A 17,132-nucleotide genomic window follows, 5' to 3' on the forward strand; every position below is an offset into this window, starting at 1 on the left:
TTAACAAGATGCTTTATCATAAAATATAGTGGAAGAAGTGTTGATGATATTAATTATGTCCTGTTGTCAAAAAGTAGTGCAAAGTTCAGTAAGACAATTGAAAATAATACTGACTCTTAAACATAACATAAATTCATTCTGTTTTCTAGTTTAAATGCAAATAACTGAAACGAATTGAATTGTTGTTTGCATTTTTGTTCTTCATTCAATGAAATATGATAATAATGAAGACGAATGAAATGATGAATATAAAGAACACAAGGTGATGATGAGATAATGATGAAGAAATGACGCAATGATCACTGAAATAATCTGTATAAACATATGAATTTTTTAATAACTGAAGTTCCAAATGATACGCAAATAAACAGAGTCAGTTTTGTGATATAAGTAAGAAATACTCTTTTCATCTGATTTTCTTCACTATGGGAATTAAGCAACCCAAAGCGTGACTTTTCTCTCCTTCTCTCTACATATATATCTCTCAGCATGCACCTGAAGTATTAAACTCCCTTTCCATTTATATTCATTCATTCGACTTATGGTAAAGCGAACTGGTCTTTAAGCGGGTTCTTATCATTTCACATATCCTTTGAAATAGAATGAGGAATTGAAATGCAGAAAAGATTTACAGCGGAAATCTTGCATTTCGTTGATACGACAGCATACTGATCTCCCAGCAAGAGGGACACATGCATTAAGAATGAAACTTAAAACGAGTCTAAGGAACTAAATCTCCCTTAAGTAGCAAATATCGAAATTGGAATAGTGGATGGGGAAATTCCTGGAAGAGTGATTTTATGGATACAGAGCAGAGCAGAGAGGAAATTTATATCCGATGGAAAGTAGCGGTATAAGTTGTTGTGATCAAGAGATTTGTGAAAACAATAGAAGAATTGCAAAATAGTGTATTGAGAGAACAAACAATGTAGGTAGATAGAATAAACGTCACAGAAAGTATCAGTAAGAAGAATACAAGTATTCTAATTAATTATTCAAACTGCCAGTAAACAGATATAAAGACAAAAGCCTGAATAAAAAGAAGTAAACAAGACAGAAGGGAGAAGTGAACGAGATTTGGATAAACGATTAGATTTCTTGGACATACCTCCTTCAGCTTCGCAGACTAGAGTTAAGAGGGAGCCTTCATCGTAGGGCCCAACTATATCACGTAACCTCTGGCCATGTTCATCCATTATTATGACTTCTTGTGGAGGAACTATAAGAAAAAAAGCAATAAATCCATTGCAGGTTATAAACATCCCAGAAATATTTTTTTAAGAAATAGAAAGACATAGTGGTTAACACAGCCATATACACAAAACAGAAAAAAAAGAGTTCGGTTATTTAATTTTCATAAAAGAAAACGGTTAGCAAAAACTATCTGAAATAATTCTAATAACCGGAATTAAAAGTTGTTTGCGAATAACATAAAGTTATCAAGGTTTAGAAAATTCAATTTCACAATTCAAATGAATATTTTCAATAATCTACTTGAAAATAAAACCAGTACAATGATACTTATCATAGGTTATATAGCATCAAAGATTCTTAAGTATTTCGTAATAGTCTGTACACATTTCACAGACGTGCTCTATTCAGCGTTAGTTTATAATTCTATTGACATCCCTTTTGCGTTTATAGGAATTTCTATCGAGAAGAATACAATCTAAAGGAGAGAGAGCAACGCTCTTTATTTGTCAACCAATGACAATATGTTGTCAGAGCGTTTTATCCAACTGACTTGTAAAATTTCCCATGAGACTAAGGTATAAAGAAAGAGACAAGTGCAGTGACAGGAAGGTGATGAAGTTCAAGGAGAGCTGAATGGAGAAAAGATCCACAAATCAATAAGAAATAAAACAAAAATAATAATAACACATAACAGCATCTTTCATAATCGTAATGTGGTGGGAGTGGTAAGGTTCTTAGACTGAGAAGAATCCTTACCAATGTGTATTATTTTTGTTTTTACAGTAGAAATGATCAACGTGTACTGCTTTAAATGACGTAAATCACAAAAGTTCCAATTTTGTTCAATTCTAATTGTTCAGCCACACACACACTGATATGATGACTGCATTAATCTCCTTAATAGATCGGAAGAGATCGTGTATTTTGATACAAAAAATACGTATTCCCATAGATATAATCATTTTGATAAACTACGAGGAAATATAGTCATTTTTAACAGCTTACATTCCTTCAATCATTGGTTATCTAGATTAACCTTTTTCATGCAGGATAACCGGAAGATCCCATTCATAAAGCCGGTTTTTTTTTTTTTTTTTTTAATTCTGTTTGGAGTGCACAAGATTCTGTTACGATCAAAATAGCAATCCTGGTAAGAGTTTTTTTTTTTTTTTTTCATTTTAGTCGCAAGGAGGTCATGCATCATAGGATTCATGTCAAGGGAAAAGGGCGGACACCTCACTGTTTCCGGTTCCTAAGTTCAGAAATCGTATGACAGGCTAAATCACATGGTTCTGCATTGTCGTGAACACAATGGACGGAGTGTCTAACAAATGTCCTCGTTTTTGACGTAAGTGAGCAATAGCACTTTGACTTGTCTGGTTCTTTTCTTACGCTATTCGTAGCTTTTGGCTCTTAGTTTGTAATAAATCATCATAAATCTCATAAGAAACAGATTCAATACTCTTAAAGATTCGCTGTAAATATTTATGATTCTCTTCGGTCACAGATACTTGCACATGGTAAGTCACTGTATTATTAACCCCAACTCTTAAAACAGAGAAGAAATACTCAGAAGTACATTCATCAAGTATCAGTGATCAGTCAACCTGTGAAGTATTTATCGCAGATAGTGAATAATGACAAAAAAAAATACTCGCATTGCTCTGTATCTCACCACTCTGAAGAAGAATGTGACCTAAGACACAGCAAATATGGTGACATCCAGAAAACACAACATCTACAAAACAGATGCATCATCGCAATGAGAATAAAAACGACAAACCAAATGTAGAGGATTTCATAATGAATACTGACTGGGACAATGCGTCTAAATAGTACAATAACTTTATGCGAAAACTGTCATAACTACTTACAGAACATAAAAAATATTATGAAACATCAACCATGAGGAATATATTTTGCAATTTAATTTACAGATGTATGACAGTTTTCTTAAAATTTCAATTCTTGGAAAAAGAGGCAAATGCTATTCATATTATGGAACTGCAAACAGAAAACAAATCTTCATTATTGATGACTTCAGCATAGACTCACTCATAATTCATCCATCCCTTTCAACCGTCCAAGACGAATTGCGTTTCCTGGCTTGAGGCAATTTAATGCAGCCCACTTTGCCAACGAACTGTGTGTTCGTTGCCGGTTTCCCTGTTCTGAGGAACGAAAAACCCAAGTGTCTGAGAGAAAAAATCTTCCATCTTCGTATGAGACCGGTTAACTCATCATTTGATTGAAAAGATTTGAAAAAAGTTCCTCACGTCAGACAGGATTCGAATCCGGATCTTTTTCAACTAATGGGTCCGTCTATACCAGCTGAGCTGCATAGAAAAACTTTATTTTTTTTTTTTCAAAATTGTTTGTGTGTATTTAACAGTTGTGTGTTTAGATAAATATGGAAATAACCTGAGATAAGTATAATAAGCTGAGCTTTGCAATGGCCTTCCTGTATACTAATGTCACTCCTTATCGCACCAATTGAACCATGAATAGCAGTGCTTCCGTTATTTGTAACTTGTTTTGTATCTTTCTCCAAATTTTTCTACTAAAATTATTCGACTTAAACCCAAAGTAGGATGGCTTAAGAAATTTGAGTACCTATCTCAGAAACCAAATTTTAATTAACTCCGTTCTATCAGAGAGGTTTTTATTTTTATTTTATCAGAAGGAAGCATTTGTTTCCTCCCTTCAAAAATTTACTATTTTTACAGTTTTTTTTCCTCTTTGGTTTACTTCCAACAAACTGCGATCAGACTCGAAAAGGGATGCAATTTGTGTGAACTGCTTGGCAAAGATCATCATCATAAAAACTGCAGCCGAGCTGTTGCCTGCGCATCACTTCTGATAAACTCAGAGCCTAGTCAGCTGTTTTCTGCAGCATCGCAGATTCTAGGTGAGTACCACAACACGTCGTTTCTTTAAAAGAATGATGCCAACCACCGACACTCAACGCCGTAAACAGTGATAGCTGCTACAAACTTATTTATCGGCACAGACATCCCACTGTGGATCCTTGAGTGGCTTCTTCATTTTAGAATCTCGTGCGAAACAAGCAGCAATTAAAGGAAGATTCGAGAACAGTAAATCCCTTTGAGGCATTCATAGAACACAAGAAATCTTCCTGCGTCGTAAAACATCGTTGTTTAGGTGCTAAGATTAAGATAACATCAAAAGATTTTTTTTCTGTTAGTATAGTTGATTAGATTGTGTTGTGTCGTGTCTAGGGAAATATGATAATTTACTAATTATTTAGTACATTTGCACACTCCCATAAGGCACCGGGCAGATTTCAGTAAACAACTCTTTTAGCAGACAATTAAGAATTCAAATATGATGAAATTACGTTTGATGTAGCATAATTGAAAAGAAATGAAGTTTGCGCTGAACAATAATGGTAATTGTTCAGCGCAAACAAATGGAAAAGGGTATCACACTTAAAAACAGTAATTCTATGTGTGCAGATATACTGAATGAACGTAAATAAGAAGGTCACTAAGAGAAAATGATGAGATGCCTCTGAAATCTTCAAGTAGCAGCAGAGAATTGCTGAGATTCATAAATCACAGAAGCGACAATGATTGTGTGTTGGACTAATATTGTATTGTATTTAACAAGAATTCTTATTATTACTTTTATCTGCATTTTAGAGATATTCAACCAACAGATGAAGCATGGTGGTAGTCAAGTATTACAGGTCTTGACAATGCTATTCACCAAAGTTGAATTGCAAGTGAGGATATCCATTATGAGTGGAACTTGTCATATATATCATCGGCCTATACGAAAATCATTAAGAAAGTCCTAAATTATAGAGAAGTAAGTGGAATTTATTACTAGCAGGAAGTTCAAGCAGGAATGCAATATTCACCAACACTGTTTAAGATTTACTTGGATGCGGCCGTGGAGGATTGTAACAGGCAATGCCGTGAAATGGGTGTACCTATAGCACGAGTTCTACATTCTCCTCTTTTCACTGATGATCAGGAGAGGGGACAAGGAAGGTGTGGAATACTAGAGGAGAAAGCTATTAGGACCTGAAAGTCAGCCTGTTAAAAATACAAGCATCTCGTAGTTGGAGGTGATAGAGCAACAGACTTTGAGATTAAGGTAAAAACCATAAATCCTTGGATGGTTTTCCGTATCTGGGCTACATAATGGATACATCCAGCCACTGTGAAGTGGAGACATATCATTTAGAACAGGACAGACACGAGCAACCACAGTATTAAAACACTGAATGGTTTTTCATGGAGTCATAATAAGATCTCAAGGAAAGCTAAGAAGTTGATGTACCATCTGGCTATAAAGAGTATAATAACCTATGGATGTGAATGTCGGATCCTCACTAACAGACAAAAGAAACAAGTTGTAAAAATGAATTATTTCAAACGAAATATGACTCCGGTAAGAGGCTGTTCAACAGATGGCAGCTAAACAGCCTCTTACCATGAGGATAGATACACGTAGTTAAAACAGGTAGGGGCATATTCCACATAATGAGAGAAGAACAATGGCCATTGGGAATTATGAATTTGTCGCTCCCTGAAGTCAAAAACGAGAAGGACCACTGGATGAGGACTCAAGCAATCGTGGAGTCTCAGAACAGGTTGCTGCTAACAATTAGAAAATTCCCACAATTACTTTATTCCTGACATATCTTCACGAAATCACTTGCATAACAAAAGTTGATTTTTCAGTAAGCTTTAAAACACTAAAGAACAAACATTGCACACGTACTTTATGCATACTAACATAAGAAAGCAATGCTAATTTTCATCAATATACTGTACATATTTTTTTTTCTAAAGTTCTAAAAAGAACTGGGCGATGGACTGAGTCCATGACTCTTCATCCCGTCATCTGAATGAAGAAAATCTGTGTGGATGGGGTGTTATTGAGCTAAAAGCTCTAGTCATGGCTGGGTAACGGCAACAGCCGAGCCTCAGTTAAAACTTCATTGCCATTTGTTATCCTGGAAGTCCTAAAAAGGACTGGGATGTTCTAGCGCCCTGTATATATTTTCCTTATAGTCCTTATAAGGACTGGCTTAAAGGGGCGAAGCAAGAATGCTTTTCATTTTTCCCGTTATCTGTAGAGGACAGTGTAGGGATAATAATGTGTTATTGAGCTATTAAAGCTCTGATCATGGAAGGAGGGTAACAGCAATGGCCGAGCCTCAGTTAGAATTTCATTGGCTAAAGCATTGCCATCCATTACCCTCCAAGGGTATTAATCACCACATCTCACGGTCGATCCATCTTCATCCTAGTATATTTTTATAGTCCTTATAAGGACTGGCTTAAAGGGGCGAAGCAAGAATGCTTTTCATCTTTCCCGTTATCTGTAGAGGACAGTGTAGGGGTAAGGTGTTATTGAGCTATTAAAGCTCTGATCATGGCAGGAGGGTAACAGCAATAGCCGAGCCTCAGTTAGAACTTCATTGGCTATGGCATTGCCATCTATTACCCTCCAAGGGTATGAGTAATCACCGCATCGCACGGTTCCAGCTCATAAAATGGTGTATAAATTCATTATTCATATAATATATAGAAACTTTTAAATTAAAAAATCTTCTTATAAAATATTAAATTATTTTAAGTGAGAAAAATTGCTGTATATGTATATATTAATATAAATTATATACATTAAAGCGCATATCTATTTAGAATTTCATTTTTGTAAAGTGAATTCAAGAGACTATCAAAAGCATGAATTTTGACGTTCTTTTTAAAGAATTTTTAAAGCAGATTTGGAAAATCATAATGATCGTAAGAATTCAGATTCGGTACGAGAAATGTGTGTGGATTAATAATTAAAGCATCCAAGACATATTGAGGAATTTCAACACAAAGGATTGCCACATCTTCATAAGTAAAATAAAGAAACTCTGTTTTGACTTTGTCGGTATGACAAGTATAGTCATCTGGATTATTCAGGATAAAGGGCAGATGGTTTGCACACTCCTGGCAATTTCCCTTCACTTGGATGGAAAGGGTGGAGGATCAACCCCTAAAATCAACCCCTTAGTTGCTTCTACGCAATTCAAACCAAAATAGGAGGTTCCGAGACTGATAACTGAGCCAATACTGAAGATAATTGAGAGGATGGAAAATACGAAAAAATGAGGTGAGTGATTTGATAGATGTGTAAAGGATCACAGTAGTAACAGTAAACCCAGAGAGTGGGAAAAAAACAGGGGAAAAACGGATGGAAATCGTAAATGAACATTTAGCAAACATGTGGTGAGCAAGGAGGGAATGAGCAAATCGCTGAAATTCTATTAAAAGTATCTACAGATGATGGGTAATACCACGAAAGTAATATGAATTGTAATAAAAAGAGGCTAAGAGATGAAAGCCTTGGAAGCTTCTTAATTTGTTGGTCGCAATAAAGTATGATTTTTCTAAACGTGAAGTACTTTGTAGTTTTTCAGACTAAATTTGCTGAAATAAACCTGCTTTAATTGTGATGAGAGAACTGCATGAAGGAAGACTTAAAACTTCTCATGCGAACTTAAAAATGAAATTTCAGCGAAATGTTAAGACTAGCTCAAGCGAAAACCGGACACTTTAATAATGAAGTGACATATTTTTAAAGAAGAAAAAGAAAGTGGGAAAAAAGAAACTAAACAGTCGTATCCTGGTGGCATAGCTACGAATTATACGTAGCTATGCCACCAGATATATTCAGTTCTAAACCTTAAGAATATATTTTATTGATTTGATTTTATCTATAATAAATTTAGTTTAATTCTTTATCCAAGTATAAACAAACAAAGTTTGCGCGTGAAGTATCTTCAGGACTGTGGCAACTCGTGGTAAAGATGGCCCCTTTACCACGAGTTGCCACAGTCCTGAAGATACTTCACGCGTAAACTTTGTTTGTTTACACTTGGATAAAGAATTAAACTAAATTTATTATAGTCTGATCAAGTGGAAAGAAAAAAAACTTCCAAAATTTGATTTTATCTGTTTCATTATCAAAATACGCAATGGTCAATAAAGAAGAAAGGTCAATTGAGGGGGGGGGGGTAATATGGCCGTTCTCTCCACGGATCAACTATAAAGTACTCGCATCCATTTCGTTTTGCGAACCCATAACGAACTTCCTAAACATCAAAACCAAACGAGACTTTGAAGAACAAATCTTTCTGCGCATGTCACATCGACACTTCAAGCTTCTTAAAGAGTATTTGAGGGTGCGATGAGAAGAACGAAAAAGTAAACAAATGAAAGCTTTTAGTAAATTAAATGATCAAGTTAAACATCACACTTCAATTGAAAAAAAAAAAAAAAAAAGAGAATTAATCTGGTAAAGTGGTCACATAACGAACAAGACAGTAATGGATGGAAGACAGCAGAATGGTCCACATACCAATAACATTAAGGCGAAATGAGTAGCTCATTGTTCTTGAGCGGCGGTATTCAATACGACACTTGTAATTTCCTTCGTCCTCCGCATGGACCGGTTCAATATTCAACATTGGCGGTGTAGCAGAGACGTCGAAATAGGCGCGTGCACCCAGTTCGGAACTCGGGAAGTGTCTGGCTATCGCTAGCGGACCTTTACGGGCGTCTAAACTATAGATGGGAACTTTGGTGTCGCCTTTGTACCACAGGATTAGGGTGACGTCATCGTCTATTGCAGGAATGGTGATGTTGCATGGCATTCCAATCTTACCTCCAGCCACGGCATACAACTCTGGAGTTCCTGCAACAACAAACATACAGAAATATTTTGAAAATCCGTCATTACCTGCATATCTAACAATTGGAGATTCTCTTGTATACAAGAACTATTACATGTGACGTAACAATATTTTCTCTCCTAATCTAACAACTGGTTTGATATAAATTTTTTTTAAACATCGCAATAATTGCTTAAAACTACGATACGAAGCATCTATTGTTACTCCGTAGGGCACGCTTTTTTTACATGACAACAATTGGTTTAATTTTAATCTATACAAGAGAATTCGTCTTACTGTTTACCAGTTGGAATAAATCAATTGTTTAGAAGTTTTAAAAAAATATTTGTGTCATCACAATTGAATTCAGAAACACCGTTATTCTTTTATCAAACAATTGGAATAATTATATATATACTGCTTAAATTTACAGATGCCATCTTTACTTAGTATCTTTGTACAATTCTTTCTACCATCTTTCTCTTTCGACATTCTTTCTGTTTGTGCAGATATTCACTGATATAAAAATTGTTTTGTATATTGAAATACAAATGAGTAAACAAAAAGGAAGCAGATTCAGAAATTACGATCAATGGTTCTTTATAAAAATGCAGATAAAAGATAACTTGTGAACAGAAACGGAATTAAAAAAAAGAAGAAAAAAAAAACTTCTCGTACTGCTAATGCAGAAATTTGTGAACAATGCAACAAAGCTATGATTATACTTTATAATTGGTTAACTAAAAACATTTTTGTATGCTACTAAATGTAAATTTTCTACATAACAATGCCGCATCCAAATTAGATTTTTTATGTGTATTCCTTCAATCTGTTGAAATGTTTAGAGCAAAGAGTAATTAGGACTAATGAGCATGGAGAGAAAGAGAAAGTTTGTGAAGTTAAATGTGAAAGAGTATCCCTTAATTTTGTTTCTTTAATATGTCAAAGTTCCTTACTTCCGACTGGCTGGAATCTTAGTGATCTCCCCCCACCCCACCCCACCCCACCCCACCCCAAGAGTATAGTCCACTTAAAACAACTACATAGATCATTGGCACACAGCAAATCATTAATTCTCCAGTCACAGGAAGGTAAACATTGGAGAAACAACAGATGGAAGTCTATTATCTTAATGTACAGAATGAGGAAACCGGTGTGGGATGTTTCGCAATATGCGACACCACAACTGCCTTGCCTAAAGAAAAAAATGAACTTACCGCACATAGGAAATCCTATTTCTACCGTTAATTCAACGATTTCGTTTAATTAACGGTAGAAATATGGTTAGTTATAATTAAATTTCATATAATAATACTGTTATAATCAGTTATCATGGAAATAATTATGAGTTGGTATTAATTTATTGGTAATATTTATACAATGCCATTTATTCATTGATGAAGACAGGATTCCAATTTGTTCTATTCTTTCTTTTGAATAGATATACAAAATGAATTTATTTCTGCTAAGACTATTATTCCATTTTACATGTTCTATTCGCATCTGATATTCCATTCTTTACCTATTGTTGTGTTTCAATTGTTTAAGTCTATTATTACATTATGTATGTTTCAACAATGGTTTACTCAAAAATACTCTTGTCATACTTGTAATGAATTTCTTATGGAATGGAAAAGAAAATACTATATTTAATTTAGTAAATATGCACTCAAAGTAATGAGTAGGCAAATAAACCAGTAGAGATCAAAGGTAGGGATGAGAAAATCCAGGATTAAGTTCCAAAGCGTGAACATACCTTTTCAAACAACTTTAGATGATGGTGCATTACGAGATATATTTCATATCTCGTCATATATCTTAAGTATTATCTTAAACATAAGTTATCCCAATTTAGAAAAATGAAAAAAAAAAAAAAACTTTAAAATTTTAATGGAGTTTGGGAAGTGTCTGAATACGACAACGTACTGAACAAATCTTTTCAATAAATATTTTGAACAAGCGGCTTGCAAATTTTTCTGATCACAAGAAAGTGTTCAATGTTCCGTAACTTGTCCAGTACATAAGTGCAGTTCCAGTTAAACAGATTTTGATGAAATTGGTGTCAAAGGTCCTATTAAATTATCGACCAAAGTCAATTTCTCTCCATAAAGATTATCTCTTCTACCACTGGACACGACAACCTGTCGAATAAAATGGCTTTTTTTATAACACAGTTCCCATTTTTCATTGTTATCTACGAAATATATCGAAGAATAAATAATTTTTTTAAACAAATAAATGGATTAAATGTATTGTTCACATATATTTTATATTCGCTGATTTGTGATTGACCACTGCTGATTAAAAATTCATCATATGAGTAATATTGCAGACTAATGCGTTGCCATTTTACTTATATATGTCACTAATCAGGGTAGAATGTTGTAAAAATCTATTGAAAGACATCAAAAACGGACAAAGATCTGGCTGTTGTGTTTTGTTGTTCTGAAGGAAACCAAAAAAGTTGCATGTTAGATTATAATATAGATATCAATTATAAGATACTCACGAGAACTCGTGGCACTCATTGTATGTGTCTGTGTGCGTGCATGGGTTGAAACCAGAATAGAGATGTCGTTGTTATGTCCGCCTGTTTGTTAAATTTTAATCTCGTGTCGGTCTTGTTGATGGAGCTAAATCGTTTCTTCATGTGCAATCGATTATCTGTTGTAGACAACATATCCGTCGATCTTAACAACAACCAATAACCATAATAGCAGCAGAGTAAAATGGATGCCATATTAGAAGAGATGTTACTTTCACTGTGAAAAACATCATTCTGTAACTTGAGCACATTACGTTAAGAATAACATCTCCTATAATTGTTTATATACAGCATTATATTAATTAGAATCGAATTTTTGATTGTTGATATTGTCATTGTTTTTATGAAAAATATTGTTTATGATAAAAATACATTATTCAAAGAACTCGATCCGATTGTGGTACTTTTGTAAAAATCTGAACAGTATTTTAAAAGTTATAAGTGTTTTATTAAACGCTTCGACAGATTTTTGGCTTATGTATTTTATAATTCTGTTTTGTTTAATTCACGCCAATCGAATGTCACAACAAAGAGTTTTATTAAAATTGTTTGTTGCGACAAATAGTTTTATTGAATTCAAAATTGTAATGATTCGACAGATTTTAATATACAGTAGAAATCCCACATATCAAACTTCATTAAATTCATTTCAGCCAGGCGGAACTATTAATATCGGTTCGAACTGACTTTACCAACGAAATGTAGCGGTTGAAACCGAACTAGAACCCTCTGAATCTTGTTGTCCATAAACGTAATAAGTATTAAATTAATTGAAGCAGCTAAGTCCATTTAATTGTTCCGATTGAAATACAAATTGGAATGGCTTGCCAGAGAACATATACACATATATCTAAAAATATGTAAAAATCATAACAAACAAAATCTGCAACAGGCGCGAAGCTCAGTGATATAAAATTCTTCACGGAGTGTGACTGAAGTCACAGTGTTCACTAAAACAGTCTTAGACAAGACACGGCGCTTTCATCCTATGCTGGACCTGAAACATAAAGGCAGCGAAAGATGCCAAGGAGGGCTTTCGCAACATAATAACCTCCAACAATAATTCCGCACCGTGAAGGTCATATTGTTTACAAGTATGGGAGTGTGTTCATCTGTGTTCTTCACTTTACTGGTAAGGATAAAGAGAAAACAATGAAAGAAGAAGAAAATAGCTGTGCATATTTTCGAAATAGCGTAATACGGCAAGATAGTAAATAAGAATGGAATTCTATGGTTAGTTTCCAAAGTTTTTTCAAGTAAGCAAAAAAAAAAAAGTGATTATATTCCAGGAATGTAAGCTATAATGCATGACAATTGAGAAAAATAAATGAAAAACCTTAAGCTAACTCTAGTTGCTGCTAACTTTCCTTGGCCCCTCAGTATTCTTAATCGACGTGTTTAATTCATTTAAAACTTAAAACAATTTAAAAATTAATAATAAAATAAAATAAAATAAAATTATATTAAATTAACTGTCAAAAATATAATTATTTCCTTTTAGTTCTATGTTCTATAATGGATTCTATAATTTTCACCTTTTAATTTCGCATATCTTATCACAATAAGATGCAGCATTCATTACTGTTTATTGGAATTACTGTTGAAACTTTTATGTTCGGTCAAATTAAATAAGATTGATTCCATTTAACCCAGATAAACTCTTCTTAATGAAACTTTCAAAAACATATAATTTGAAGTTTTATAGCGCGGAAGTTGGATGTTAATGGCATTCATAAAAATAGTTTCTATTGATTTCAGCACAACGTTGCATCGCAAATAGTGCGATGATCACAGCTCAGTAGTCAGAGCATTTAATTGCATTTGTGAAGTGATCATTTTGGCATCGAAACAAAACCCTTCATATCTAAAAGAAATAAATGGTTTTACGTAAGTATTTTGCTCGAAATGTATCCGGTTTAAAAATAAACGGTAGTACTTTAGACCAATAATTGTTGGTTTGTACATTCTCACTTTGTTGATGTGTATGAATCTTGTTAAACGATGTACACATTCTTCACTTAATCTAGGAAAATTACAAGTTTCACAGAAGAAAGGGGAAAGAAAGTAGAAGTAATGTTGTGCATCTTAACATGTAATGAGACGGATGCGTATTAAAAGTTTACTGTGGCAGCTACGTATTTTTACGAGAGGTTGGACGGCTAAGCACTTCGTGTGTGATTACACCGATTCTGCTATTAACCCAATTGTGTCTTCACGATTTGAAGTGGTTCAGTTTTAAGATGCATATTTGAACTTAGGGAATATCGATTGAGATAGAGAAACAGCTGATAGGTTGAGCAGTTAATTAATCAGAAGAAGACACAATGAACCGCAAACAATTACTTACTTAATCCTCTTCACTCCACCTGGGAGCATACGTCTTCCACTACCATTTTCCACCGGACTCTGTTTTTTGCTTCTGCTTTTATTTGGTTCCACTTTTATTACTATTTGTTATTTTTTTCAGTATTGTTCTTTTCCATGTTTCTCTTGGCCGTCCTCGTCTTCTCTTACCCTGTGGGTTCCAATCGAGCCTGTTTTGCTATTATTTTATCTTCTTTCCTCAACACGTGTCCCAACCATCTCCATTTCCTTTCACGTATCTGTTGCAACATCGGTTTCTGGTTTGTTCTCTGCCATAGTTCTTCGTTCGATATTTGTTTTGGCCAATATATGCCCAGTATCATTCTTAAACACTTGTTTAGGAATACGTGGGTACTGTTAACTATCTTTTTGTTTAACATTCAAGTTTCTGATCCATACATTAGTATTGCCTTTACATTTGAATTAAATATTTTCATTTTAGTTTTTATGGACAAATTCGTGTTTTTTCCAAATATTTCTAAGTTGGTGGAAAGTTGAATAAGTCAGCTGTTTCCTTCTATTTATATCTTCAGTAGCTCCTCCTTTTATTGATACTATTGAACCAAGGTACATAAACTGTTCTACTTCTTTAAGCTGTGTTTCTTCTATTGTTATTTGTTTATTTTGCTTTGCATTTATTTTCATCAACATTCTTTTATTTTTATTTATCCTAAGACCAACTTTTTTGGATGTTTCAACAAGTGTTGTTGTTTTTTGTTCTATATGTTGGTGCTTCTGTGAAAGTAAGCAGATATCATCTGCAAAATCTAGATCGTGGAGTTGGTTTTGAAGTAACCATTGTAATCCTGTATTTCCATGAGATACTTTTCTCATCACCCAGTCTATGACAATTAAAATCATAGTAGGGGAGAGTATACAAAACCACCAACAATATAACTTCATAATTAGCTCCATAGGGAATAATAGATTTCGTTCCAATTTTCTATATAACTGCATGTAACATATAACTACAATTCTTCAAAATACAAATTTTTCCATAGTATGAAATATATTACGGTATTGTATTTACATACATCATACACATATATATATATATATATATATATATATATATATATATATTATATATATATATATATATATATATATATATATATGGCCGGAATGGTTGGCCGAGTGGTTAACATATCCCCTCTCCAGCCAAAAAGGCTGCAGGTTCGAATCCCGCCACGGGCATGGATGTTTGTGATTGTCTGCGAAAATAGTAGTGGTGGTCGGCGGTAATGGGGCTGGTGTACATGATGAAGGTAGTTGCCGTTAGTGGAGTGGTGGAGACAGAGAGCTATACTACGGTAGGAGCCTTCCCTCGATATGTCCTTGGACTCTCTGGAGGTATTATGTAATAATGATAATAATAATATACGGTGGTTACTAGCTATATGGGGAAAGACATTGTTATTAACGCCTTTGAATGAAGGATAATAGTGAAGGCAGATCTCTGGTAAATTTATTTAGGACATCATTCTTGCTAAGATCGCTATATGCAGTCACTGATATCTTCCACACTGTTCTCGATATATATCATCAAACACTGACATATATCATTGATAAAAAAACATTATGTCAAACATTTTTTTTTTCGTTTTGCTTCGATTTCCAAAATAATGAATTTAGTTAGTTACTGTGCTCTTAACTTTCTTTATTTCTACGTACCATATAAGGATGTATGTTAGACATAACTTCATGTAATGAAGTGCACTGAGTGGCCAAATTTTGAGGCATATCAACCCAAGAAGGTGTGGACGCACAACAGAAGACAGGCGAAAACTAATATATGTCACTTCTTATTTCATGCCTGTTGAAGGATAGTGATATGGTGGTCAGCAATATAAGTTATAAGGGGATAACAAACTTAGTCAAAACAGTGCAAAGGGATATAGTCTGTAGCAGGTTTTCGGGTCACACCTAATATCCCTCGATACTAGTGAAGTATGGTGAGGACTACCTGAATATCGTTATTGACCAATTACGTTCAAGCTGACCATTTAGCTTACGTATAATGGACACTTCCAATCGGATAAGGTGCCATATCTCAAACACATTTCCTCCAGAAACAGGATAATGACTTTTCTTTAGTGGATCTGTCATTTATTGAACCTCTTCTTCTACCACTCCTCGAGATGTTCCACGAGAGGACTAATCCATTAAAGAAAAGTCATTATCATGTTCCAGTAATCATTCCTGAAGGAAATGCGATATGGCTCCTTATCCTATTGGAAGTGCCCATCACGTGCAAGATAAACGGTCAACATGAAGGATGTGCAGTTGTTCTGTGGCAGTGTTCCGATATACTTCGCTATTATTGAGAGATATAAGACGCGACAGGAAAACATGCCACAGATTATCACTCCACTGTTACTATATTTTTGTTGTGGAGACTAAGTATGTTGGTTCCACGGTTTTATGTGTTTATCAGTCATACCGTCGTCTTTCTGCCCGTATGAAATAAGAGGGAGTAAAGTATATTTTAGTTTTCTCCTGTCTTCTGATGTAATGATGGTCTTTGCAATTAGCAGTAGTTGCTTTCTTTTTCGTAAGCCTGTAACCACAAAGTTCGCCTGCTTATATATATCTTTATTTTGGACGATGTCGGATGCATGCCCATTCGGATACACTCTCTGGTTGAACCATTCTCTCAATTCACCAGTGGTAGCAGATCCGCTAATTTTTATCCATATTTCGTCTTCCTCTAATATGGATCAGCATGTGGCCAGAAACTCTAATATGTTTCTGGCCGCATGCTTTTCTTAGGCACAATGTTTTAGGCATTTTCTCTTTCAGAAATATATCATTTCTAAGTATTTAATGATTATATTAAATTAAATTTATTATTTAATCTTATTATATAAAAATAAGAATTTATAAATATATATAAATATATTTATAAATAAATTTATATATATTTATATATAAATATATATAAATACGAATTTATATATGCATAAATATATATTTTGTGTAAATTAAAAATGTATATATATAAAATAATATATACATTTTATAAATTTATATATTAATATTAATTTATATTATGCATTTTAATATACTAAAATCTTTTCTTTTTATTTATAATATTTTAACTGTTATAGGCAGAAAGGTAATATTTTTTTATATTAAAATTTTTAATTATGCAGAATATAATCAGAAAATCGGCACACATTTCCACAGAAATAGAAAACTTTTATTATATCTCATGATTTCATTGGTTATAGCACTGCAGTATACACTATATAATAGAACCTCTGTGGTGACATGTTACCTGTTGTGGTTCTTTTATCTTTTAATCGGAACTAAGAGGATTACATC

The 17,132-nt window shown here is 33.8% G+C and overlaps 1 protein-coding gene across 6 annotated transcripts in view; it reads right to left on the minus strand.

Moving 5' to 3' along the window:
- LOC150093785 (protein turtle-like) overlaps positions 1-17,132 on the minus strand; it is a 264,493-nt gene that overhangs the window by 51,825 nt on the left and 195,536 nt on the right. For 5 of the 6 annotated variants that reach the window (XM_090412675.1, XM_090412672.1, XM_090412674.1 and 2 more), the window contains 2 exons: positions 8,584-8,919; positions 1,109-1,219 (listed from right to left, as the gene is read on the minus strand). In XM_090412675.1, the coding sequence (XP_090268801.1) occupies positions 1,109-1,219; positions 8,584-8,878 (406 nt within the window). In that variant the 5' untranslated portion in view covers positions 8,879-8,919. The remainder of the gene's footprint in view (positions 1-1,108; positions 1,220-8,583; positions 8,920-17,132) is intronic. The other variant, XM_090412676.1, reaches the window with a different exon arrangement.

This window comes from Typopeltis vanoorti, chromosome 23, assembly GCF_054136105.1.
Source record: "Typopeltis vanoorti isolate ZY-2024b chromosome 23, IOZ_Tvanoo_1.0, whole genome shotgun sequence".
Lineage (NCBI taxonomy): Eukaryota > Metazoa > Arthropoda > Arachnida > Uropygi > Thelyphonidae > Typopeltis > Typopeltis vanoorti.